Genomic DNA, 27,562 nt, shown 5'->3' on the forward strand with positions numbered 1-27,562 from the left:
TGCTTTGTAACTCACACTGGTGCCCTTTTGTTCTTTATTGACAGATCTGGAGCTCAGAGTTTAACACTGAGTAAGATAGTGCCACATATATGTAACTTACTTGGAGATCCAAACAGCCAGGTAAGCTTTTGGAGTGAGTCACTTCTAAAGGTTGTGCTGATTGCCTTGTTGGTAAGGGTGGACTGTGTTCTGGCTGGTAAATTAGTTAATTGTGTTGCTGGTGATGATTTCTGAACAGCACTGTTCAATGAAGAGCCTTTGGCTGGTTTTGAAGAGGTGTGGTTTCAAGTATGCCTAAACCAGCATATCAGCCCCTTATTCTGGGTCTGGTGTCTCATCCTAGGAGAGCCCATGCCCAAACTGATCACAGCCAAATTGCTCTCCAAAGCAGCTCCTGGTTGAACAGTGTCTGTCTTGGGCTCCTGTAGGGCTGCTTCGGCCTGCTGGTGCCTTCGCCTGAGCTCTGGGAGACCGATGCTCGGTCAATGCTGCCCTCTCTTGGTGAGAGATGATGGAGAAACACGGATCCAGGTCAAGTGCAGTGTTTATCCCTTTTGTTGTGGATGGGGAGGCTGTTTTGTTGCTGGTCTTCTCAGAATGAGCGATTTTTAGGTTTTTTGTTTTCATCTAATGCAGTGTAAGAGCTTGTGTAACCCAGTGAGCATCTGGTGTCAGAACTGCATTTAAACTGTGACTGTTTTCTCAACAATAGAGCATTAAAGCTTTGTTACTGCTGTGGCAGACTAGACCAGATATGCTAGCAAGGACTCCCAGCTTTACTCAAAACAGAGTTTACCCAGTCCTGCAATGATTCCTCTGGTTAACTTGCCTCACAGAGGCAATCCTGGATCACACTGTGAGGAGCTCTGTGCTGTGTGGCACAGCTAGAGGCGACACAGCGGCAGGCTTAGGGGTATGGCAGAGCTTGTGGGCATTCCCTGCCTGCCTTGCCCCTGCTCGCTGGGCTGTGGGCCTGGGCAGACTTGCTGCAGGTGTGTGAGATGAAGGTGCTGCCACCCCTCCTGCCTGGCTCTCAGAGACACCAGAGTCCCTCCTGAGCTGTACCCAGAAGTCCTGCCTGGTAGCATATGGGGCTGATGGGCAGAGGGAAGAGAGGCTGCAGACTAAGGGCCAGGGAGAGTGAAAACAGGGTTTAGGAAACTGGTACTGGCCTGCTAAATGGAAAGGCTGAGGAGCAGAAAGGGGATGAGGAGAGTGAGAATCGAGTGTGTGGGTGGGTTTTTTTGGCTAGTAAGCAGGGCATGTGTTCTTGTCCTTTGACTCCTACCTATAGGTGACTCTAGCTTGTGCCCACAAAATATCCTATGTCTAGTGTTGATATATATAGGTGCTTGAGTACCTGCCAGGCCACCTTCTGAGAAGCAGAATTGGTAGATATTTTTGCAGGTATTTCTATGTAGATATAGATATTTCCATAAGTATTTCTGTAAGCAGAGCAGATAGTTTACCTTCTCTGCTTGCTGTGTCTGGTGGGGGAAGGGGTTCAGTTACAAAAAGGTGACACAGTCATCAGATTTGTGGCCAAGTGCAACAGTTGTCATTTGGAGGAACGAATGTGCTCAGCGATTTCTTGCAAATCAGTTTGAAAAACCTGCAAAATTCATGGTGGTTTGGGTGATTGATTACTCCTTTCCTATCTTTGTTAAACTTACGTTTCTATGTTGATAAGATGGCACTAAAAATGAGTTTGTTTTATAACATACGAGCAATACAAGGTCCATCCATGTCTCCTTGCCTTTTTTTGATGCAATTCATATACCTGTTGGACACAATGAGTGGTTTGGCAAAAGCAGCTGAGGTCTCTGGGTACAAAACCTTTCATCTTCTGTCTTCACTGCCTTTTCAATTAAATTAGACCTACTGATACTGCTGATGTCTGAAATGCAGGGACAGAAGCTCCTACATGAACTCCGTGGTAACGTGGATAGTGGCAACTGTTGTTGCTGAGAAATATGCAAATTTCTTTCTCCAAGGTAGGGCAGGGATTTATTTAAATTGTAAAGATGACTGATTTCCCTTGTATCTGATACTCAGGTTCGAGATGCAGCAATAAACAGCCTTGTGGAGATTTACAGACATGTTGGTGAACGTGTAAGGGCTGATCTTAGTAAAAAAGGATTACCGCAATCTCGGTAAGTTGAAAATATCCTTATATCTTCACTAGTTTTCAATTGCTTTTATTCCCTTCCTTCCTTTAGAAGACTCCAGGAGCTGCATTATTGAACCTTTTCTTAGGATCAGAGTTGTGTTTTTTTTCCACCCTACAAACACTGACTCGGGTTTTATTTAATGTGAATCCTGTACCTTTATCCAAATATGCCCCAGCATCTGTGGAAGTACATGAAAATGATTACAGATGTGTAGTTAAGTGATTTGAAATTTCATGTGATATTTCTCCTGTATGTTCTGCATGTGTAGAGAGAACATTTTAGAGTACTTTGTGCAACTTAGAAGGCTGTCATAAAGAAAAAAAACCCACCACAGCCAATCTCATTAGTTCCAAGGCTTTCTTAAAAAAAAATACAAACCCACGGGAGCACACCAATTCCAAAGCCCCATCCCTCTGCTTCTGCCACTTCAGGTGTGGTAAGAAAGCTGCTCTGCATCTTGCTGCATCTCCAGTACACAGGATTAGACCTGAGGATGGAGTAGATGGTGGTGAGTCAATGCACAGAGGGAGGAGGAAAGAGGTTCAGAGATGGAGTGCACACAGAGGAGGACAGTTCTGTTGCCTCTTGTTCTCTAGTGAAAACACCTGCCTTCACAATGTAGTTTAATGTAATGACCTCACTGGGGAAGAAGAATGAGATGTTATAAGTTCCACCAGGCCTCTGACATGAGTGGAAAAGTGTCAGGACCAAGACAAATGTTATGTGAAGTTATTCTTTAGGGGTGTTTTTTGTGGTACTTCTGCAAAGAGTTAAGATAAGCAAAGTAGTAATGAGCTGGAAATGTGTCTGTAATTACACATCACATCTTCAGTAGTGTCATATTTCCAATTTTATCTCTTACACTCAGTGGTTTCTCAGTTTTTTTCTTATCAGCTATTCCATGTTGTGATATCTTTAAATCTGAAAATAGCTTCCCTCCACACTAACATTTTCGACAGTGATGCCAATGACTTGAGTGAAGCAAAATTTGTCCTACAACATTTTAAATTGGAACATTCCTAAAAATGCAATTCAACTGCTCACTGTTTATTTCTTCAACTTTCAAACAGGTTGAATGTAATCTTTACAAAATTCGACGAGGTCCAAAAGTCTGGAAACATGATCCAGAGTTCAGGTGGTGAGTAGAAGTATTTGTATTTTTGAAGTTTTTAGTAATTTTCAGTTTTCTGAGGTAATCAAATTGACACAGCAAGCATTCTGTTGGGGAAAACAAGTATGGGTGACTGTTCAGAAATATAAACATAGCTGTGGCAGCAAAAAGAGAATTGGTTTTTAACATCCTTTCCTTTTGTTACTGTTTTGATGAATTTGAAAATATAAGTTGCACATACAGCAACCTTTTCCTTACATACCTTTTCCTCATGCCTTTTGAGTCCATCAACAGGCTTTTGGTGCCTCCAGACATAAATAATCCTGTCTTCCTCACTCTGCTTCCCCTGATCTGCTGATGTCATGCTGTCTTTACTTGTGCTGTGACTGAATGCAATCTCTGGAGTATGTGTGTGTGTTGGCATTTCTCCTCCATTGAACTTTCTTTGTGGACACTGAGACTGGAAAAGTAGCCTGAGGGGAGAGGGAGTTGAAGATAACAGAGGGATGTTAAGGGGTCAAAGAGAACAAGGTGTGGAAAAGGTGGCATCTCCCATTGCTCTGCCAAAACGTTTTCATTTTCATTTAAAAAACCCCTGTAGTTACATGGGTTAAATTTAAAATAGTTCTTAAATGTGAAGCTCATGTTGAACACATTAGTATGAACATCTTTTTGTCTAAATGTTTGAGGGGAGGTTGAGTTTTCCATAGTGTTGTAGGCTGGTTTGTTGATCCTTCCTCACCCTCATACAGCCTACATGCTTGCTGTATCTAATGTGTCAACAGCTCTATGTGGCTTTCAGCTTATCTTTGTGAGATTGTGTCAGGCAGCAGAAGAGGCTTATCTTCACCCATGGTGGCAAGTTTATTATGGACTGAAGACAAGCAAAGTTTGTCAGATTTCTTGTGTCTCTTTTGCCTCTTCTGAACAGAGATGGCACTTTCAGTGGTTGTCAGTCACAGGGGAAGATGACAACAAATACTGCACAGACAAAAGGTTTGCCTTTCTCAGGAAATAGCTGCATCTTGTTAATCTTTTGAGTCTGGCAGAGAATAGTATTGATTATGAGGGTGTCTATCTGTTATCATTCATACCACTCCTTGTAGGTTTGAATGCTTTAACCTTTGTGTTATCTGGCCTGGATAGCTGATAGTAACTGTTAGTAACTGTACAAGTGGAGTTGTACCTTGTCTCAGAAGCTCACGTTAGTCCCTCTCTGTAGCTAGCATGTACTATTTCTAGCTCTACTTAGGTTGCATGAATGTCCTAGAGGTTTTGGGAGACAGACTGGCAATGTGCAGGCTGCAGTCAGTAAGTCCTTGTCAGCATAAAATGTCAGTGCAGAAGGAGCAGTATCAGCTCCCTCACGCTGGGTTTGCTGCCCTGAGCTGCTCCCTGTGCATGCTGGCTGTGGAACAGACTTGACCTTTGCCTCTTGAGGAGGGACTTTCTGTTGTTTAGGGTTAAGACTTGCCTTTGAAATGGAAAGGTTAACTGAAGCTGTATCAGCACTTCCCAGCTCGCTAGCAAAGATCAAGTCTTTACGTGGTCTTACGGGTGAATGTGATGAATCTATACTTCTCTGGTGAGTAACCAAGAACAAACTGTTGGCTTAAGAGTCATTTGTGGCTGACCTCTGGCCCCAGAACACTGAAGTCATGCTAATTGCAACACAACTTGAAAATGGTTGTCAAACCTCCCTTCTTGCAGAGCATAGTGGTACTGGGCAAGTGGGAAAGCAACTGCAGCTTCTGAAATGGTGAAGTGTGGCAAAAGAACTGGTCAAAGAACAACGATGACCAGAACTGTTCTAGCTCTGAGATCACTGTTTGGGGTAGAGTTCCTCTACCAGCTCACTGAGGATCAAGTAAAAGAAAGTAATTGCAGCAGCATTATTTGTGCTCTAAGGGGAAGCCATGTTAGACCAACCCAATAGCCTTTTATGGTGATGTAACCAGGTGGATAGATGGTGGTAGTGCAGTGGATGTGGTTTATCTTGATTTCAGTAAAGCATTTGACACTCTTCCACAGCATCCTGGCAGCAAAACTGGGAAGGTGTGGGCTGGATGATCAAGTAGAGAGGGGGATTACTAAATGATTGAAGGGAAGAAGGCAGAGAGTTGTGATCAATGGGGCAGGGTCTAGTTGGAGGTCTGTATCTAGTGCAGTCCCTCAGGGGTCAGTGCTGGGACCAATATTGTTCAATATCTTCATTAATAATCTTGATGAGGGAACAGAAGGCTAATAAACTGTGGGGAGTGGCTAACACACCAGAAGGCTGTGCTGCCATTCAATGAGACCTGGACAGACTGGAGGGTTGGGTGGGGAGAAATCTGATTAAATTCAACACGGGCAAGTGTAGAGTCTTGCATCTGGGAAAGAATAACCCCATGTACCAGTACAGGTTGGGGAATAAACTCTTAGAGAGCAATGTAGGGTAAAGGGACTTGGGGGTCCTGGTGTGCAGCAGGATGACCATGAGCCAGCAATGTGCCCTCATGGCCAGGAAGGCCAATGGCATCCTGGGCTGTATGAGAAGGGCTGTGGACAATAGGTTGAGAGAGGTTCTCCTCCCCCTCTCCTCTGCCCTTGTGAGACCACATCTGGAATTTTGTGTCCAGTTCTGGGCCCCTCAGTTCAAGAAGGACAGGGAGCTGCTGGAAAGGGCTCAGTGCAGGGCCACAAAGATGATGGAGTGGAGCATCTCCCTTATGATGAAAAGCTGAGGGAGCTGGGGCTCTTTAGCTTGGAGAAGAGGAGACTGAGGGGTGACCTCACTGTTTACAAATATGTAAGGGGTGGGTGTCAGGAGCATGGATCCAGGTTGTTCTCAGTGATGTCCAGTGATAGGACAAGGGGCAATGGGTACAGGCTGGAACATAAGGTTCCAAAGAAACTTAAGGAAAAACTTCTTCCCTGTTCAGGTGAGGGAGCACTGGCCCAGGCTGCCCAGATGGGTTCTGGAGTCTCCTTCTCTGGTGACATTCAAAACCCACCTGGACAAGTTCGTGTGTGACCTAGATGATCTTTTGAGGTCCCTTCCAACCCTTAAGATTCTGTGATTCTGTAAAGAATCATTTGGAGATGAGTCAATATACTGTAGTTGTTAAAGATTTCTTAACTAATGGTTCCCAAGATGCAAATTAACGGTAATCTTACTCAATCTACTAGAAAAGATGCATAAAGTAATGAAGCATTTTCTGGTCCTATGAATAAATCTAACAAATCCAATTGAATGTGAATTTTAAGTATGAAAATAATTAATATGTTTTGTATTTACTTATCTTTCTATACCTTGGTCCATTAGTTCTGCATTGACTTTATCTTGAATTGCTTGGTTATTCTTTTTGGCTAGGCTTTGTTTTTGTTATCTTGTAATACAAGAATTGAATGTGTAGTGGGATGGAGGAGGTTTGCATAGTAATCTGAGGTGTTTTATTAAGTCAGAGGGAGGTTTTGGCATGCTGAAGTATGCTGCTTGTTGCTAGGCTACCAGCAGCCCTCATAGCTAGAATATGAAGTTAAAATGCACATTGGATTTCTCGATGATTCTCAGTGCATCTCTGTTTTGTTATTTGACATATAATTAGTAAGCCTCTTGAAGCAAAAATTACAGTTTTTCCCCCTTTGAGCTTTCAGCAGGCTAATTATTTTTTGTGTAACTGCTTTTGCTAATTATGCAGATGCCTTATTCCCCTGGGACAAATACATTTTCAGCCTGAAAGAGCCAATAATTGCCAGCTAGCGAGCTGCTGTCTTCATGTGGCTTTGTGTTATGATCTTTAGCTGGATGTGATGCAGAGAGGCTATTGGACATAAACAGAGACTGAGAAATTAATGCTGCATGAATTTCCTTGGTATTATGTCTGGAAGGACCTGAACATGAAATGTACTGTTTTTTCATGGATTTGAATTGCCTTTGGATCAGACTTGGAGTCCAGAAGACTTTATAATCAAGCTTCAGGACAGATAAAGAATGAAATAAGTGATCTGCTGATAGGAAGCAGTGACCCAACCCAAAGCTATTAGTAACCAAAATGCATCAGTGTGTGTTTTGTGCTCTTGATCATTGTGATACCATAGTATGACATCCTTTGATGTAAAGTCTCATTTTTTATGCAAGTAGAACAAGTTTAGGGGAATGCTTCTACATTGCAGGGATGCTGTGAGGATGTGCCAGTATGGTATCTGTGGGTAGGAAAGGGATTGAACAGTTTTGTCTATGCTGAATTTTGGCTTTGCTTGGGAGAGCAAGATTTAGGGATCGTGGAAGTGGCAGTGGTCTTGGGCTGCAAGGAAATCAAAGCAGGAGATCTTAAAGACAGAAGTCTGGAGCTGAGATCTCTCCCCGACAGATACTTGCACAGAGTAAGGCGAGAGGAGGATGCAATTTTAGTAGTTGCCTATGTAAGTGTTCTTAAAGTAAGCAGGTTTAATGAAAACAACTCTGAAATAGCAGATGTGATGATTCCAGTTACTGAAAGCCTGTGAAGAAGACACAGTGTTACTTACTCTTGAATAGAACTACTTCTTTATTTGAGATATTGTTTAAGGTAAATATGCTATTTGCTGAATGAATTCTGTTTATGAAGTTGACAACTTGGAGGCAATTAGATGGAAGCTAGAATTATTCAAGATTGCTGTGTTTTGCTGGTAATAAAGCCAAGTCACTGAATGCTATTTTGATATTTGTTATAAGGAGGAAAAATCGCCCCCGTTTGCCAAGCAGTGCTGTGCGTCTGTGGGTGGGATATTGTTTGTCAACACATCCAAGCAACAGAATTACAGGCTGGAAGGAGGGACGAGTGTGAAAACAGAAGAGGTTTTGAACCAACAAATGCTGTACTGTGCTTTTCTGCATTCCTATCTCCTTGGGCAATTTGATTTCTATTGTGGTTTGTACTCTATGCATACTGTTTTCAAGTTGAAATAGAAAATGAAATGGAAAATTCATTTAATTGACTCATTCCTGTGGCATTTAAAAAAAGGCAAGGAAAAACCCCTTCCTCTGCATGGGGGCTGAGAGAGCAGTACTGTCTGAGTGATATTTGAATGAGTGCTACTGATAGTAATCCTTGTGGAAGGTTTAAACGGACAAGTAAGCTCTGCTCCCTTTCTATTACACAACTTTGTAAATAAGCTTATTACTGCCTCCTGGATATTACACTCAAATTTAGGAGGGAGGGATGAGAGGACACAAGGCACTCAGCTGGATGCTGAGCAGGCTTTTATTTTGGAGGAGAGGTGGCAATCATCTGCTAGGTCACAGGGAGAAGTCGTTTTGGAGGGTGGAGAGTTTGCTGGTGGTGAAGTTGCTGAGAGACGTGTTTGAGCTGCTCCAGGAGCACAGTGCTCTTCCCCAGCATCTCATGGGCACTGCAGAAAATGACTACAGGGAAAGGTAGGTGCTGATGAATGTGCCATGGGGATGGATGGGTTAGTGTCTGAATATTTGCCTGTTAAATTTCTTTTTAATGGTGTCAAGAGACTGAAGCAATCTCGCAGTAAAAGTGGAACTTAAAAAAATTAGCCTTTAAGCATCTATAGCCTGGTGGCATCAAGCTCATTTTTAGCTTCTATAAAATATGATAGGTGATCTGTTTGACAGGGTGAGGGAAGGGGACGTGTGTTTGTATAAGGGAACAGAACAGGTTGTGAGAGGTGAAGGACAGGTATTTTCAGATACCCTTCCTGATCTGTGATGTTTTTAAGTGATCACTGAGGGATTCATTTCACTGTTTCTTTTTCAGGATCAATTGGAAAGATTATTTAAGTTTTTTTGTAAGAATGTTTGAATTAATATTGCATCAGATTTCCAAAAATGTGCCAAGTGGAGACATGGCAGGGGTTTTTTTTCTGCGTTTTTATGTGTTAACTGCGTTTTCATAACAGAAACAGTATCTGTGGAAGTCAAAGAGGCTGGAGGGGACTAGGTAAAATGGGAAGGTGAAGGAACTCTGTCTATTCACCTGTGAAAGATTAACTTACAGGATGGAAGCATGTAGTGCATTTATTTTTGGTACGTGAGAAGCCTGTGCCTTTCATTTTAGCTTTGAGAGGAAATGATTTCTGTTAGCCATCTTTGCAAGAGCTGCATCTTTTGGCGTGTCTTCCTCCTCCCCATTCAATCTACTTGAATGGCCAATGTCCTGTTGAAATCCTTGTGATACGATGAATTTAGTAGACTAAGTTTAAGAAGTCTGAGATTGTCTGAGTTGTGTAGATCTTGGGTGTGTATTGATATTTACTGTCTCAAGCTGCAAGTTAGTTGGCAGCTGCTTTTGTAATGGGCAAATTGAATGCTGTGGAATTGATACTTCATGTAACAGTTCGTGGCAGTTTTATTGCTGGTTCTTCATTTTAGGGGTCTGAGTCCATTTGGAATATTGCAGTTTCACAGTGCTCTCCCCAGACAATTATTAAATATATTTTCAGAGGAGGCAGGAATGTGTGTATGTGGTGTTAGTTGTGAACAGTCAGTGACTGCCTGCCAGCTCCAGGAGCAAAGCACCAAAACCTGTCTAGGCTGGTTCACCTCCTTGTTGTGAACTACATCACGAATTGCTGGACACTGTCACCATCTACAGCTGAGAGACCTTTCCACTCTGGCTCCTGCTGTCCAGGACAGGAGAGGAGAATAATCTATTATTTTTCTGAAGTTGGAATTGTGTTGAATAATTAATATACTCCACTGCTTATTAAAGAAAACAAGCAGGTCAATGATGGCTAGTGATAGGACAAGGGACAATGGGTATAAACTGGAACACAAGCGGTTCCAAAGAAAGACAAGGAAGAATTTCTTCACTGTGAGGGTGAGGGGGCACTGACACATGCTGCCCAGATGGGTTGTTGAGTCTCCTTCTGTGGGGACATTCAAAACACACCTAGATGAGTTCCTGTGTGACCTACTCTAGGTGGCCCTGCTGTGGCAGGGAGGTTGGACTGGATGATCTTTTGAGGTCCCTTCCAACCCATAAGATTCTGTGATTTTGTGCTATATTTGTTGTTGCTAATGAAGTATGACAATTTCATCATGCTGGGAACTCAGCTTTGAAAGGTCAGCTGGTAGAATGAAGAGCCTGAGGCCATAGTCCAGCTGGTCTTATCTGTTGGGAAATATCTGACCTCCAAGTCATCATGAGTTGTCTGAACTGTGGTAGTAGCAAATATCAAAAGAAAAAGAAGTTTAATGCTCTTGTGCCTTCTGGTTTGAACACAAAGTCCCTTGGCCCTAGGATTCTCTTGCAAAGATGCGGAAGACCAGAGTTCCTTCTGGTTTCCTGTGTGTCATCACTTCCCTAACTCCTGATGATTTTATATGAACACAGAAATGCTCTTTTGACAAAGCTTTGGTGTAGCCAAGCAGAACCACTGTACTGCTGCATTTAATGTTATTTCCAACAGACATGTATAAAATGTAGGCTGAAGGAGGAGACAGCTAAATGATGAGATGATGCTGTTCAGTGTGGACCTCATATGCAAAAGATTAATATGCACAATTCCATTAACACTGGTGGAAATGCACATCTGGAGATGAGCTTCTTTATGCAGAATCTGTTACCTTTTTCCCCTTTAGTAAAAGAATCCTGTGGATCTGAGGGACAACAACAACAGTTGTCTTGAGGAACACAAGTAACTTGGAACACGTTGCAAGGACTGTAGAGTCCAGTATCCATAACAAGAATTGGAATGAATTAGAAAAGATCTTATACCCTTCCTGTGGAGCCTGTAGTAACATCAGGTAAAGCTGCAGAGGTTATCACATTTCAGTAATGCTTGGTAGTATTACTCTTTTCTCTGCTCTAGTCTTTTCCTCTGATTTCTTTTATGTCTTCAGGTTAGTTTCACCTGTAAAACAAAGCCTCAAATCTGCAGTGGTCATTGCTTTCCACAGCTGTTTCTTCTTTGTGGATCTTTTATTGGAAAGAGTTTGAGGGTCAAGGTTGGAGCAGTACTAACTCCACTGACATTCTCACATGAAAGGACCAACTCTAAATCTGATGGATTTTATTTGTTAGCTTTGTCATTTATTGCACACAGCATCTTCGATGGGCAAATTTAAGAGACGGGTGGATGTTGCACTTAAGGAAATGGTCTAGTGGTTGATAGGGCTGGGACAAAGGCTGGACTTGGTGATCTTAAAGGTCTCTTCCAGCTGAAAAGATTCTGTTCTGTTCTAAGTTTACTAAGAGGAGGGTTCATACAGATGTGCGCACACATACTGATCATTGTGAATGTAACAGTGTTTTTTAAGTCAGATTTTAATTCTCAAGAATTCTCTGAGACAGGAGTACAGATTATTCAAATATCCTGAAAGAAAGGAAACCTGGTGTGATTAAAAGGTATCCCATAGTTGTATGTTCTATAGATTCTTGAAGCTTATTTGGCTCATATTTGTTTATGTATTTCACACTCTGCCTTCAATACTTCTTGGGGAGGCACAATAAAGCACTTCAGTGAGCACAAGTGAAGGTATCTCATACTTTCAGCTGCTGTGGAAAGAATTACAAAAGTGTTCTTGACATAGGAAACTTTGCCTGAGGCTCATAAATATTTAGCCTCCATAAAAAGCCAGCAGAGGGATGGGAGTCTTCCTTTGTCCTTTTTTTATGTTGGCTGGGTGCTGGGCTCTTGAGAGTAGTCTCCTGATACTCCTTATGAGTGGATGCTCTGGGCTGTTTTAATATAGAATCACTGTCCCAGTTACAATTAAATTGCTGTCTTGAATCAGCAGCCTTAGCAATGGCTAAAAACTGCTTGGGGGAGAGACGAAGTTTCTTGCACCTCTTGTGTTGCACTTTGAATTCCTGCTCTCATTTATTTGATGAGATTTGTTTTCAGGTTGAGCATGTTACAAGAGAACTGAGTTTAGCTGCTGTAATTAGCAGCCTCTGAGGACAGCAGTCATCCTAAGGTAATCTGTGAACTACAGGGTAGGCTTTTAGGGGCAATAAATTTACATGGGATCACCTGCCAGTGAAAAAGAGCATCCCCACCCTTGCAGAACATTGTATGTACAGTATAACTACAGCAGCTGCAGCTTTCATAACCATGAGATTTTATTCAAGTGCCTAGACTGAAGAACACCTGGTTGATTTCTAATGAACCTAAGAGCAAATGCTTGCGGGCTTGAAGGTCTCCTCACATCTAGTCATTTATTATATGCAAATCATTGACTTCAGGCTGGAGGAGATTAGACTACCAAGTTCATTTCTGAGGAAGACATACTAATACAGATGGTGTATCCAGTTTTAACATACAGTGGTAGAACAATAACTGCAGTTACAGTCATGTGAATTGAGGACATGAAGATCTTTTTTCTAAACACAGGAGTGGACAAGCCCCATTTGTTAATCCAGTGAGAAGTACAGTTAATGTATTGTCTGTACTTGGCCCTGGTCTGGCATTTCGTTGCTCTCCTCCTTCATTATGCTTGGCTGAAGTATTTATTTGTAGCTCAGTTATAGTGATGTGAAACAGAAGAAAAGCAAGCTATAATAAGTAAAAGTGTCCTATTTTTGTAGTATTAAGACAGCAAATAGTGTATAATGACTGGGTTTCTTCTGCTAGCTGAAGGAATTAATTCTGCCCTGATGCTCTGGCAATGGAATCCTTTTGCTACATTGTGCAAAGCAGTTTGAGTCTCTTTTTTGTTTATTCCCCTGAAGCCCCAAACTGCAGACAGACCTAAATAACCCTGGCTTGGTTTACAAAGTACATATAGCCTGCAGGGACCTCACTGCAGCCAGACCTTCGTGAGGAAAACTACTACTGACTACTTCTTTGCAATTGGCTTTCAGAGTTGAGCCAGGTGAATTTTAGCACAAATGATGCACCACAGAGGAAGAGATAAATACTTTCATTTACTGTACAGCATCATCTGAACTGCTTTTCTCAAGAATGACAAAACCTATAGCAGCTACATTTCCAGACCTGCTCCTTTTCCTGACCTGCCTTCCTTCAGGGCACCTCAAGATGGTCCTTTTTGAAGCTTGACGTGGAAGTTTCTGGTATTAGATGCCAATGCTTATTTCCAATGAATCTGAAGCATATCTGGACTTCATTGGAGACCAGGATGGACAGTGTTTTGATAGTTTTGAATGCTTATATGCAGAGGCAGGAAAGATAGATTTACATTGTTTCTTTTAGTTCAGATCAGCTCCCTTGGATGTTGATTGTCTCTTTCTAATGATTTCAAGGGGAAATGAGCAGGTCACTCTATAAAGTGCTATTTGATTATGTTGCAGCAGCCTTCTATGGGTATTTCAGGTGTGATTGTCAAGCCTTCCAGAGGGAAGGGGGAAATGGGAAGTTTTATGTGTGAAACAGTTGCTTCTCACAGTATTTTTTTTCATGCAATTGGCATTGGCTGTTACAGCTTGGTGCTGCCCCATGTAATGAGACTGTTCCCTTTGGGTGTGGTGTGGGTAGAGGAGGAACATGTACATCTTTAAGAAATGATGCATATCTCCCACATACATCTCCCCTGGGGAATGAGACTCCTATCTAGTGGAGCTCTGTCTCTTAATGAGGCCTGACATTTCTAATTAGGTCTGCTTTATGAAGAATGGGCCTAAGTTTGTTCTCATTTATATTTCTCCCCCCTGACCAACCCAGCTCTTCTTGCTTGTGAGCAGGAGGGAGCAGAGCCAGGGCTGGGCATGCTCCTCTCCTTTTGCAGCTCTGCCAGCGCACTTCAACTCTGATTTACGCTCCTGCTGTTTGAGTTCTCTGCTGGGCAGGAGCTGAATCTGCAGAGATTTCTAATCACATGGAGCTTCTGTGATATGGAGAGACAATCACGCTCCTTTTCACTGAAGACTTAAATAAGACCTGATCCCAAGCTTCCACGGGCAAAATGTTTATGCACCAGCTCACTGAAACTTATTCTGTGTCTCCTCCCCCTTAAGAAGCTCCATACTTGTCTCTAGTGTTCTCCTCAGGTGTGAGTTTGGGGTTTTTTTTGTGATGCATCTTTGCTTACTCCATTGAGCTTTCTCCAAGGATTGGAGTCTGAAATGAGTCTTGCGTATGCACGTCGTGCTTGTTGCTTGCTGCTCTCCTTCGTGTTGCTGCCTGAATTCTATTTATTATCATGGGTTCTGAAGTAGTCTTGTCCCTATTTATGTGCAAGCTTTTTCTTATTTATGGCAGCGTGGTATAAACAGATCTGTGTGCTCTGTTGCCTGAGAATGTGGGAGATAGAGATGAGAGAGTGTTGGATACTGGGACACGGGAAATTTTGTGACAAAGGTGGACTGCACAAGGTACTGTGGAGTAGTTTGAGGTAAATGTGAGACCTTTATTTTCTCTAACTAGGCAGCATTAAAAATAGAGCTAAAAGCTTAGCATTTTGTTTGAAACTCTTCCTGGGGAAAGGTGTTTGCTTGACAACTGTGGGGGACAACATCTTTTGTACGAACTGAGAAGAATGCTCTGTCAGCCTCAGTGGGACCTTCCCTTCTTAGGCCTCCAGCCTGCAAATGAGGAAAGGGGTCGGTCCTTTCTACTAGCTTCCTCCTGGGAAGGCTGGATCACAGAGCCATCTAAAACCAGCATATCTTACATGCCCTAGAAAATGTTGTATGCTACCACTTTGAGGTGGGAATATGCCTGAGCCGTGTTTGGCAATTCTCTGCACCCTTGGCCAGTGATGACCCTACCAACTGTTTTTGAAAGCAGGTGATCTCTGCTCCCTTACAGCATGAAGTGACTTCTGTAAAACAACCAGTAAAGGCTGCTTATCTTTTGATTTTTGGGCTGGAATCTTGATTTTTCTGTACCTGCAATGTGTAGATGAATACACTAATTCCAGAAAACCTCTGAATTGGAAATAAGACCTTGTTCAGTAAGAGAGTTTCAGCTTGTTCTATGCGAGTTCCAGTAGTTCATGTACTACAGGGACTGAGGAGGCAGCCCTATGCTCTCTTTTTCCATGAGGTGATAGTTTTTTCACTCTTGAGGATGGTGAGTGAAACACTGGAACAGGTTGTCTAAAGGCTTTTTGTCTATGGAGACTTTTAAAGCTTGACTAAGTGAAGCCCTAAGCAGTACAACTTTGTCAGCGTGGCCTTTGGAAGGAGGTTGGATCACTTGACATCCAGAAGTCACTTCTGACCCAAATTATTGTATAATTTTATTATTTCTTCAGTAGGAGGCAGTAGTTCCCTAAGATCTCAAATTAATCAATTATTTCTTTTCTCAGTACTTCTATAGCTGTGCATGTTAGTAAGCTAAGAACAGAGATTGCCAGTGTCATTGTCTGTTACTGAACACTTCCGTTTATCAAAGAGTGGTAACAGGGCTAAAGGCAGGAGAAAAGAAGACCTCAGCTAACAACACAATTTGATGTCAGCATGAAATGGCTGCAAGCCACAACAGGCACCTCAGCAAATGACAGCGTGTGCAGCATTTAATGTGTATCCTCTGCTGGTTTGATGTTAGGCTAGAATTGATGAGAATACTTTATTCTAGTTTTATTGGTCTGTCATCAGTAAGACTGTCACATGGACATGTTTAGTGAACTAAGATGCAGATTACTCTTTGATTTTAGTATTCTGATTATTCTGAGGAGGAATTTACTACAAATTAGTAGGTGAGACTATTTTGTTCTATTTCATCTTCATGCCGTTCTTCAAAATACTCTTTAGAAGTCTTCTCAACCTTTATTTGTAAGGGTAAGCTGCATTTTGCTTTCTGAGCTCTGTGTCCCAGATCCCTATGTAGGAAAACTAAACATTTATTTTAACTCATGATGTTTCCATGCTTTTTTTTCATCTCTATGTCAAAGTATTTGACCCTCTTCTCTCATAATATTTGAAAAGGGAAGCTAAATAAGCCTGGTTTAAGTGTAATCTACATGACCAACTCACCCAGGTTCCCAGCAGTAATTATCAGTTATTCTTTGTGTCAGTGGGAGGGGGTTTCCAGATGCTACCAGGAATTAGTAGGATCCTGGTTCTAGTAATTAAAAACTAACCACAAAACTACTGTAAACCCAAAAGGGGATAGAAATCCTCTGGAGCATCTCCTCTGTTCTGCTTTTCAGTGAAGGCTTCATCAGTCTCCAGCTTGTAAAGTAAAGGCAGTACAAGAGTAGGGACTCATGAAGCTTTGCATGGGAAAGAAGGCAAATGTTTCAAAAGGATGTTAATTGGAGCATTCTTATGAATGCCAGTATGTACAGGTGGCACTGAAATTCACATTTCCCAGTTAAAACACTTGATCTTTCTTAATTTCAATCTCTGAAGCAATGCTGAAAGTGAATCTATAGTTGTCTGTCGTGCTGTGCTTCACGTGTGCCAGATCCTCTGTTTGCTAATTCTTCTTTAAGTGAAGGCAAGCACAGATGGTTGCTAAAGAGAACCAGATGATTTGCCAGTATGGTAGTGCGTTCAGGAGTGAGACTTGGACAGGCTTGAGGCTGCTTTGTTGTCATTGCTTTTAGTGCAAAATTTTCATTTAAAAAGTTTAAATTCCTCAGTCTTATCCTTTTTTTTTTTTTAGTTTGTGGTTGGATTCATATATGAGTGTTTCCATTATAGCAAGGTACTTGTTAACTTTTCAGTCCTTTCTTGTCAAGGAGCCATTGTCATTAGTTGTGGAGCTTAAATGAGAATGGAACATGTGTGGAGAAGTTAAAATGTAGGATGTGCCTTAATTTCATGAGAGACTTACAGATTCTTCTCTCCATAGTGCCAGGAGGCAAAGGTCTCTTCATCCCATTACAGACCAAACTAAACAGTGCCAAGAAAAGACCCTCACCAGAGCCTCAGCGTGAGTGTAGTGTCATCTTTTTAGCTCAGTTGGGTTAGGTTAGCTGACTGAAGACCCCTGGGGTGCTGGTTAATATGCAGGCTAATGATTCAAAGCTTGTATCTCTGGCTGGCTTGTGGCTCCTAAGCATGGATTGGGTGTTTGTCAATGTCTAGGAAGCTGGTGAGCTATGCACAATATCCAGTGACCCAGGAATGCTGTTGGTCACTGATGGCTTCAGGCTGCCGCAGCACTACAAATAGCCATTGTAGAACTGAGCCGTTCAGTTCCAGTCTGGATAGAAGAATAATTATTGCTACTTGGAAATAAAGTGCTCTGTAATGGAAATGACTGATTCAGGTGGCTCAAGTTATCTAAGTGGCTGACTAGTGAACCTCAGATGAACCAGATTGATCCTGCTCTTTTTTTTTCTGGGAGGCTTTAAAACTTTTTCTCTTTGAATAGACAGATAGCTGGTAAAGCAGCTGGCCACGTATGAAGGATAAGTATCCTTAGATGGAAGTCTCTTACTTCTGGGTTACCTACAACTAGGTACTTCAGGAATTTGATGTCATGCTTGCTAAAGGAACAGAGTGGTCCAGCAGACCCCTGGCACTTGCCTTCTCCAGAAATTCTAAAAGTTTATTTACACACTGAGCATAGAATTTTGGTTTAGGGATTTGGTAAGACATTGTTTTCCCATAGATTTTATTCCTGTTTCCTCTGAGTTTGGCTGCTTCTGGAGTCAGTGCTACTAACTGCTAGTTTGCCCCAATGTTTGGTTTTCAGAAACAGCTGCTGACAGATGGCTGTGCCTTATGAGTGCTCCCTGTTATTTGTAGTTAAACAACAAGGTGCCAGCAGCCTATGTTGCATGCTAAAAATTACTGAGTTGGACAGAGAATGATTGATGTGGCTTTTTCTTCTTCTGGCTTTGTCTTCTTGACCTGCTTCTGCAGGGGGTTTGGACTAGATGATCTCTAAAGGTCCCTTCCAACCCTACCATTCTATGATTCTTCTGCAACTCGGTCATCAGACATTTTCTGATATGCTACTACTGATATACTTTTCTGTTTTCCTTCAGTTCAAATCTTTGTAGACTATAATGAATTGTTCAAGCTAATTTTTTTTTAATGTCAGATTTTCATGTCGATTCTTCAGATAAGTCTAAGCAGTGCCTGGAAACAGCTGCTAATAATAAAAACTAGCTAATTTGGTACTCATACGTGCCTCCACTTTCACACCTCCTCTGCGCCATTACAACTTCCATGCCTGATAGTGTTTGAGTCATGGAGTTTGAGAGCATTTTTTTAATGTGCCAACAGATAGTAATCTTGGCTGTCAAAGTGAGTATTAACGTTCAGTTACATGTAGCATAACACTGGTATGGTCACTTCTGCATCTCATTAGTGAAAATGTGAAGCAAATGCATAACAGTCTGGAATCTGACTGTTGCTCCTAAGCAGTATTAAAATTTGAAAAGAAGTTGCTTGCTTGTCACACTCTTTTTACTTGATGAATGAGTAAGTGGAAACAATGAGTCTCTGCTCTCAGTTTTTGCAGCTGGTTAAAGTTGAGTGTGCTTTTGGAGACAGGTACTTGCAGGGCTGTGGGTTATTGTGAAAACCCAGGTGAATAAGCCCAGAAGTTGAAGGTTCAGAAATTAAACTCTCAGATAAATTCTGTAAGTGGTTGTCATAATCTGAAGATTGGCTTCAGTGTCTCTTTCAGCTAGAGGGAAGGTCTTGGTGTCACTTGAATTATTGCTGTTGCTACCAGCTAGTAAAAATGATAAATACAAACCATCAAATAGATATACACTTGAGTATAATACAAGTGTATAGATTTGCACATCCAAGCGAGAGGCTATGGTGAAATGAATGATATACAAGGACCATTACTTTCCTTGTTAGATTTTACTCTATAAAACACAGTTCATTTTGAATTTACAGTTCTCCTCAACTTGTAGAATCATAGAATGTTAGAGGTTGGAACGGACTTTTAGAGATCCTCTAGTCCAACCCTCCTGCAGAAGCAGGTAGTAAAAGGAGTCACATTTTAAAGATTTTCATATGGAATTTAAAATAGTAATGCTGGAAAGCACAGCCAAGTCATTTTAGTCTTGGTGCATCATTGTAGTGCTTGTACCTCTGGCTCAAGGCATGCTCCTGTAGCTGGAAAGAAATGTGTTTAAAATCAAATATTTTAATTCTTTGACATGTGCCATTCTGTTTTGTTCCTGCTCTGGAATTTAAATCCTGGGTGTGTCTGCACACCTTACAGCACATGAAACACAAAGTGCCTCTAATAACTTTGAACTTAGGCATTTTCGCCATCAGTATACAGAAGTATTACAGAGCATCGTGTTTTTGAGTAAGGACCTGCAAGATGCTCATTGGATGAGCAGAAAATCATCCATTCAACTTTTTGCAAAAGAGAGATGATACTCTTCTACACCCCATCTGCTCTGAGTCATGCCTTTTCTCCTGTGTAAGAATGTGAAGTGATGGGAAGATGACAACAAAATCATCTAAAAATGAAAGACTCAATAAAAATGGTGCTATAGGAAGTTATGCAAACCAGAGGAAGATTCATTCTCCTATCTTGGATTTCAAAGGTACCTGAAAGAACTTTGCTTCCTTCAACTCTTGCCTGTCCTCTCTGTTTCCTGATGGCTGCAGATACTTACCTTGGGGTGATTATCTTCAGAGTCAACTTGGAAAACAAATTTCTTTGCAGTTGTCACATATGGTAAACCTGGCTTATGGGAAAGATTTCATCAATGGGATTTCATGAGCCCTACTGCAATGAAAAAGGTCCTGTAAGTGCTTGACAACCATTGTCTCAACCCAGAAACCTGTTTATGGTCTTTCCAAAACAGAAGGATCACTGACTTCAGCCTTATTTATTTTAATTTGCTGGACAACTTTGAAAGAAGCCTGATTAGGATTAAAGCAATCTATTAGGAGGCTTGGCCTGGATGATATTTCTATGATCGTTTCCAACTCTTAAGATTCTGTGATTAGTTTCTGTTGTCACTCCTGATTAGGACTTATATTAAAATGTTGTGCTACTTGGTTTTGCAGTTTGTTGCTCATGTGCTCTCTTCTATTTCTAACCAGTAGGATACTACAACATTATGAATCTATATTGATTTCTCTGCCTGCTCCCCCATACCCCTTGAGTACAAAAGTGTCTCAGTCTTGTAAGTCCCAGAGAGCACATGGGCCTAAAGTTTTGGACACATGTCCAAAAGATATTCACGCATTAAAATGTGCCATAACATGTGTGAAAAAGAGGAAGGTATAAATTGATTAATTCTAGGCAGTTATCCTGGGAGTTGAAGCTGCGTCTGACAATTTAAAAATGTCTACCAAGAAGGCACTCTTAGTGGGATTGTTAGACATTTGATTTAGTTCTTGGGTATCATACTATTGTAGTCATTGTTTACTTTTCACAGAATCATAGAATGGTAGGGGTTGGAAGGGACCTTTAGAGATCATCCAGTCCAATCCCTGCCCCCCCACCGGCTCCATGCCAAGGCTCACTCACCCTCACAGTGAAATAGTTTTTCCTTATGTTTAAGTGAAACTTTTTGTGTTCCAGCTTCTTTCCATTACCCCTTGTCCTGTCACTAGATACAACAAAAAAAGGTGATATCCCTATCTCCTGATATCCACCATTTGGATATTTGTAAATATTAATGAGATCCCCCCTCAGTCTCCTCCAGACTAAACAGCCCCAGTTCCCGCAGCCTTTCCTCATAAGGAAGATGCTCCAGTCCCCTGATCATCTTGGTGGCCCTGCGCTGGACTCTCTCCAGAAGTTCTCTGTCCCTCTTGAGCTGGGGAGCCCAGAACTGGACACAGTACTCCAGATGAGGCCTCACCAGGTCAGAGTAGAGGGGGAGCAGAACCTTCATTGACCTGCTGGCCACACTCTTCTTGATGAATCCCAGGATGCCATTGGCCTTCTTACTTTTAACATTAACCTATATGATATGACTTCATAATAATGTGGAGGATAAGGAATCATTACTTCAGTCACCAGGAAGCATTTAATTGTATTGCTGGACTGAAGGGATGCCTATGTCTATTTGAGCATGATATAAGTTGATCTGACAAAAAAGGAGACACATATGTTTCATTTGCCAGAGTGGCTCACAAAGCACACAACCCCTGAAGTCTCCTTGTGTGTGCTGTACAATGATTTTTGTCATCCCTTCTTTACTCCCAGCCCAGTCTTAATTAGCTAGGAAACTTAAAATATATATGGATGATGCCTGGTGGCAGCCAAATGGAGATAACAACCTCATAAGCTTAATTTCTTGGTAGACTCCTAACAGGAAGAGTTGCCAGAGTGTGGGGTCTTCGTAGGTGAGGCTGGAATACTTGTCACCTGGAAGATGTCACTGTGTTGGGTAATCTCTGTGTTTCAAGCAGGTCATAAATATTCATGTGAGTCTTAAGATTTATAAGTTTAAGCTTTAGCATGAATTGCACATCCTACATCTGAAATAGAAGTAGAAACTGTTTAACATTTATATTTATGTTTTTCTTTACTATTTGGTGCAGTATTTAACAAAGTAGAAGTATAGCGGTGTAATGGAGTTGGTGGGTCTTCTGGTGACTTCTGCTTACAGCATGAGCAGCCTGCTGAAAGGGGGATAGTTTCTTTCTAGGAGCTGAGTCTCTGTATGAACTACACTTTACAGCTCACAGTTTAGGAAGAAAGTATGAATGTTGTGTATGAAGGGAAGTAGTTTTCTACAAGCTAAACAAATCAGTTGTAAGGAGGAAGAAGCTGCTATCGAATTTGTCTGTTTGAGTTATCAATGCAGTGATCTTGTGGGATTACAGATGTACAAAATGGCTATGGCAGCCAGACTTGCCTTAGGGAGAGGACAGATCTGAACCTGATTTCCTATATTAATAGAATTTTCTTTTCTTTTTTTTTTCACTTGTCTCCTTTAAAGTCTTGCATAGAGCCAAGCACACCTGTGTGAAACTATAACTCTATATACATGGAAATCAGTTGTGTTTGGTTAACCCATGAGACTGGGATGGAGGTTTTCTTTGCACCTGCGTAGATTTAAGGTTCCTACAATCTTCAGATCGGAGCTGTTTAGTTTCATAAATGCCAATGTTTGCTGTTGATTCTGCCTCAGTGACTTCAGTGTCCTGTCTGAATAAGGAAGAAAGGATGTTAGGACTTTAACCAGCAGTGCTCACCACCTTGTAGAATCTTGTTTTACATCAGCTGCACTAAGTTGGCAGGATTACCTGTGAGAATGTGTCACTGCTAAGGACAGATGAGTAATTCTGAATTTGTTTATTTTTTTCCTTTTTCCAGCAGTGGTAAAAATGGCTTAAGGCAGGTTTTCTCTGCAATCAGTGTTTCCAGCTTTTGCATGGGAACCTCTTTGTATTTTAATGTCTCCAGTCAACATTTGTTTTGTGAAGTCTGTAATGGCTATATCCAGAGTATGATGTTTAACTGGGTTGTGATTAATGTTGGCATTCTTTGTGATAAATGTGAATGATTCTGGTTGGCCTAGCTTGCTTTATTTAGGACTAAGTTAAACTGTATTACTTTGCATTTGCTGTAGCTTAAGAGCAGCACAAAGGCTGTTAGTGGCTCAGCTGGTGTCTTATAACATGTTAAGCAGCAATAATTTGATCACCAGTCTGAGTCCTGAGGCAAATTCATCCTTCGTGTTTCCTTGACAGACTTTGCCCTTGAACCAGAGGAGGTCTTTTGCATGCTTGTAAATGTGTTAATTCATAGCTTCTGCTGCCTCCTACCAACATCTGAACTTTGATTTAAACCAAGTGACTAAGGTCAAAATTAGCCTACACTTAGTCTCTTGGTGTATCTGCTTTTGTAGATAAGGTAGTCTTGGAGTTAGTCAAGTCGTTTAGGAGATACATTTAGAGGAACTGGTAGAATTCAGGTCAGATGAATAGAGATTTTTTTTTACTAGTCTATCACACCATGCTTTTCCAGTTCTGATTTCCTGATTAATCATGACTGATCTTTTTATTTGATGCAGTGAGCTTTATGTAGGGAAACTGATTTCTTTCCTTATCCCTTTCTGGATGTAACAGCTGTGGAAGTCTTCTACTATGCATACACTATATGACAGGAAAACAGAATGGTTACTAAAGAACTCAGATGACCAGTTGTGGCATTAAAGTCAATTATTGCATCCTGTTTGGAGCCAACTTTCAATCATGGCAGAAAATTTTGAATGGCTGGGTAACAGGGTGAAGTTGTACCCAGCTGCAGAGACTTGAGGATGGTTGTAAAAGCATTCTGAGCCATAGGGAGAAAGTGAGTAGCACCATTGATGTCAACCAAACAAGAATGGGTTAGGCAGGATTATGTCAAACAGACTGATTGGGACATAAGTACTTGCTATTCTTTAACTGCCCTTTCTTTTAAAGGAAAGAGAGGAGGATCTCTGTTTATTTTTGCTGTATATGAAGTCTGAATAACACTAATTATTTTTAACTATGCTCTGACTGCGTTATTTATGTTGTGAGCTCTTTGGGAAAGATGCTTTCTTCTTTGTAGCAAATTAGAGCCCCCTGCTTCCTCAGGGTTACTCGTTGCCACTGAAATATGAATATCATATTTAGTACTCTAAAGTCATTAATGACAAAAAGAATGAAAGTTTCAGCAGTGTCTTGACTCCACCTTTGTATTTCCATTTCCCTCCTCACCACCCACAGATGATTCCTTTATTTGCTGTACCTAATGATGATGATTGTTTATGGTGGAGGAATGTGGATGAAGTAGCTTAGATCTATCTTTTGTTTTAAAGGAGTTGGGGGAGGGGAACAAGCTTCAGGAAAACAGAAGCTCTGCTGACTGTTAATAATTTATAAGCTGTGACACATTTTTGGCTTTGGAGCCTTCTCCCCATGACTTTTCCTTGAGGCAATGGCTTGCTTGAAATGCAGCTTTGAAGGATGGGTGAAGAGGCCCAAGAAATGAATGTGTCTCGGGAATTGGAGCTTTCCACTTGTAGAGCAGGAATTCAAACTATGCTTATACTTGAAGCCATATTTAATATGAATGTAATTATTTTAGATTCTATTATCCACCACACAGAAACCATATTGTACTAAAGTGTCTGTCAAATAGGCTGCTATTTAGTGTACTAAAACCTCTCCGTGCTTGCTTGAAATTGTGTAGAAGGAAATCTGAAATGTTAGCATCTAAAAAGTAATTGGGTCAAGTTTAGCGAGCTCTTGTTTTCACCTCCACCCCCAATGTGTACAGCTGGAAACAGAATTTAGCCTAATGTGATAGTAAGACGAGGAAGTCAATCATGTACTCTGATGCATCTTCTGGCATTTGCTCTGACTTCTCTGCATTGACCTGGAGTCAACCTCCTTCATGTGTATTTTGCCTCTATTTCCACTGTGTCAAAAAAATAGAACTAGTCCTATCTAGATCATAGACAAATATATGGAAAGAATTACTGAAGTAATCATTAATGAATATCCATTCTAAAAGTTACTTAAGCATTTTTTTTTTAACTAAAACAGGTTTTACTGCTCTGAGGTTATGTGCTTTTCTCAAACTGGTCATTAGAGTCCAAAATGTTTTAATAATCTCTGTCCAGTAGTTTCTGTTTTTTCTTCATAAAGAGAAGAGCACTGTCAAAGTTACCATTGAAATCACTGAGTATGGTTTCACAGCTTTTGCTACCATGCTCCTGGGAAACAGCAAATGATAATTATTCAGTTAGTTATTGGATATTTATCCCCAGTGTCTCAAAAGAGGATGAACAAAATGATCTTGATTGTTGGCAATCTGGCAGTATCTACCAAAACGAGTGTGACATGGATAGGGAATAGATACTTCTCGCCAGCTCTAATAGGTTGATGATCTAAGCTCAGATTGTAGTTGAATATGCTTATGTAGACAACATTAAAGCTGGCACAAGCTGCAGACTTTGTCACTTGGAGTAATGGGGCTGAAGTATGTTTTAGTAAGGTCCTGCCTGCACACATCTTACCAAAGCTAGCCTCTGCTTGCTCCCACAGAGTTGAACTGGGGAGGGGAGTGGGGAAGAATCTCCTCCTCCTCTGAGTGCTAGTTTTACTAGTTGAGAGCAGGCAGGAACTTTTTTGCTTCTTAGTACATCAAGACTTGATACAGCCAGTCAGCATCAAGTCAGGTTCCCCATCTCTTTTCCCTTGCTAACAGCAGCAGTAGATGCTCAGGAGCACATCAGCCAACTCTTTAACCTAGTAGCAATTATCCTAGGAGCTCCTGAACCCATTAGTAGACTTATTTTCTGACAGATGTGTCTCAAACTGCTGTCTGGTAACCATCTGTAGATACAGAGCATAGTCTTTGTCATAAAATCTAATTTTGGATTAAACAAAACTTGTCAGTACACTTGGTTTGCATGTGTGCCCTTACAGTCTCTGGTAATATGCATCTTTTATAAAGATGAAACATTTATTGTAGAAATCCCTGGTCATACCTGTTACAGTAGTTGATAATCTTTCTCAAGATGCACATAGGCTGTGGAGTCATCACCCATTGCTCCTTAGTTTTCTTTTCATGATTATTCTTTTGTCTCAACGACCTGCAGTTTTTGACATTCTTATCTCATGGATGTTGCCTCACTGAGGATTTTACACTCTTTTAAATGGTTATCTAATTAAAGGTTTATCAATTATGCATCAGGCCAAGAATTCTGAGTGGGAGTCATTGATGTGTAATGTGCATAACACCATACAGTTTTTGCAGATGTAGAACCTACGTTCTATTATCCTTTAGCTGGGCAGATCAACACCTCAGGACAGAAGCTGTGACTCCTGTGTTTTTGTGGCTGTGTGGGAGTTGTAGGCTGACAGCCTTTTTCTCTTCATTGTTCAGGAGCAACAGCAAACATTGTGTTCCTTGCTTGGAGGGAGCTGCTTGTAAAGCTTAGGATGCACCACCATCATGAGATGGAGTCTTCCCCTGGCAAATGTGAAGTTCTGGGGGCAACATCTTGCCCCAGTTACTGATTTTAAATGGACAGGGTCAGTGCTACAGTTCCCTCAGGTCCCTCTAGCACACCTTACTGGCTTAACTTCAATGAAGTTTCGAAGTCCCTTCCAACCCTTGAGATTCTGTGACCCAGCTATCCTCTGAGAACTGTCTCAAGAGGAAACAAGACTGGTTTGGCATTTTTTTATCTCCTTGTAGGTTATTTCTAGAAAGCTTTCTAAAACTCCAGGACTTCTGTTAAGGAGCAAACCTTGCACTGGCAGGGTTGTTCTGGGGTGACTGGAAGTGGGATCTCCTGTAGTGTTTCTCCCACCACTTCCCCGCAACGTGCTTGTGGATAACTTGAGGCTGTAAGATGCTTTCGGCTTTTTCGTAACAGTACTTTGTCAGGATGCTCTTTCCTTCCTAATACAGCGCTGTGTGTTAGTGGTTTTTGCCTTGGTGTGCTGCATGTCATAGAAAATGAACAGTCCTTCAGGAAAGAGTATAATAAAATGTTACAAAATGAAACTTCTTTTGTTGACAATGATGCGTCTTAGGGCAGTCAGCAGCTAGGTGAGCTCCACTTGGGATAATGATCTGAGTAGGCAGAGGGATTTGTGCAGGGAATGTCAGCTGGGGAGTACAAGCTGGAGGAGATGCTGCTTCCTATGATGTCATGGCAACAGATGGTGCTAATAGCTGGAAACCTGAACCTGGTCTGTGGGCTGGAGACACCTGGTGGGTCTCCACATGGTGCTTCTGTCCTTTGCTTGTGAAAAGCATCTATCTATTTAAAGACTTCCAATTCCTTCCATACCTCTTAATTCACTTTATTTATAAAAGGTATAGGCAGTCCAGCTAAGACATAACTTCACCTTTTCTTCACCTTTTTCATACAGATTTTGGCAAATAAAACTGAGGCTGTGACCAACAGGTGTCTTTCTGGGAGCTCGGTTCAGCATGATCTTTGGTAGCTGTTTTCCTGCAGTATCTCTGGATACCAACCACGTAAAATACAGAGAATTCAGTTTGAAGTGTGGCTGTCAAGCAACCACAAATAACAAAATTAAACTATTTTGATTCTAATGCCTTGTGATGTGATTTCTGTTTTTTTCCAAGCTATTTACAAATGTATTTCTTTGACTATGGGGCAGCCAGTTTTAAGATAATATTGAGAAAATAAGAATATATTTGGGACACCTCTCATGCCTTTAGTTGGAAGGAGAACAAGTTATTTAGAAAAAAAACAGACGGTTAGGAATGGAGTTTAATCTAGATTCTGGCAATGCCTTGAAGCCTTTATGCCCTTGTGAATGCCTCTCAGCAGATCTGTTTCAGTTTATTCACATGTTAAAATAATAACAAATACTTCCTTGATGCTGTTGAATGGCTGTGCCTTTTAGTCACACTTACTTCATGTTGAGAAGTACGGTGTGAGGAAGCTGTTGCCTGGGGTTGTGGGTGTAGTGTGGTTGGCCGGTAGCTGGAGGATGCTGCTGCCTATTTTGTCTGCTGCTTAATTTTC

The 27,562-nt window shown here is 41.3% G+C and overlaps 1 protein-coding gene across 1 annotated transcript in view; it reads left to right on the plus strand.

Moving 5' to 3' along the window:
• Nucleotides 1-27,562, plus strand: part of CLASP1 (cytoplasmic linker associated protein 1) — a 182,200-nt gene that overhangs the window by 50,382 nt on the left and 104,256 nt on the right. Inside the window, exons 6-8 of the mRNA XM_062004923.1 lie at nucleotides 45-120; nucleotides 2,056-2,153; nucleotides 3,242-3,309. Coding sequence (XP_061860907.1) covers nucleotides 45-120; nucleotides 2,056-2,153; nucleotides 3,242-3,309 — 242 coding nt within the window. The remainder of the gene's footprint in view (nucleotides 1-44; nucleotides 121-2,055; nucleotides 2,154-3,241; nucleotides 3,310-27,562) is intronic.

Source organism: Colius striatus, chromosome 11 (genome assembly GCF_028858725.1).
Source record: "Colius striatus isolate bColStr4 chromosome 11, bColStr4.1.hap1, whole genome shotgun sequence".
NCBI classification, from domain to species: Eukaryota; Metazoa; Chordata; class Aves; order Coliiformes; family Coliidae; genus Colius; species Colius striatus.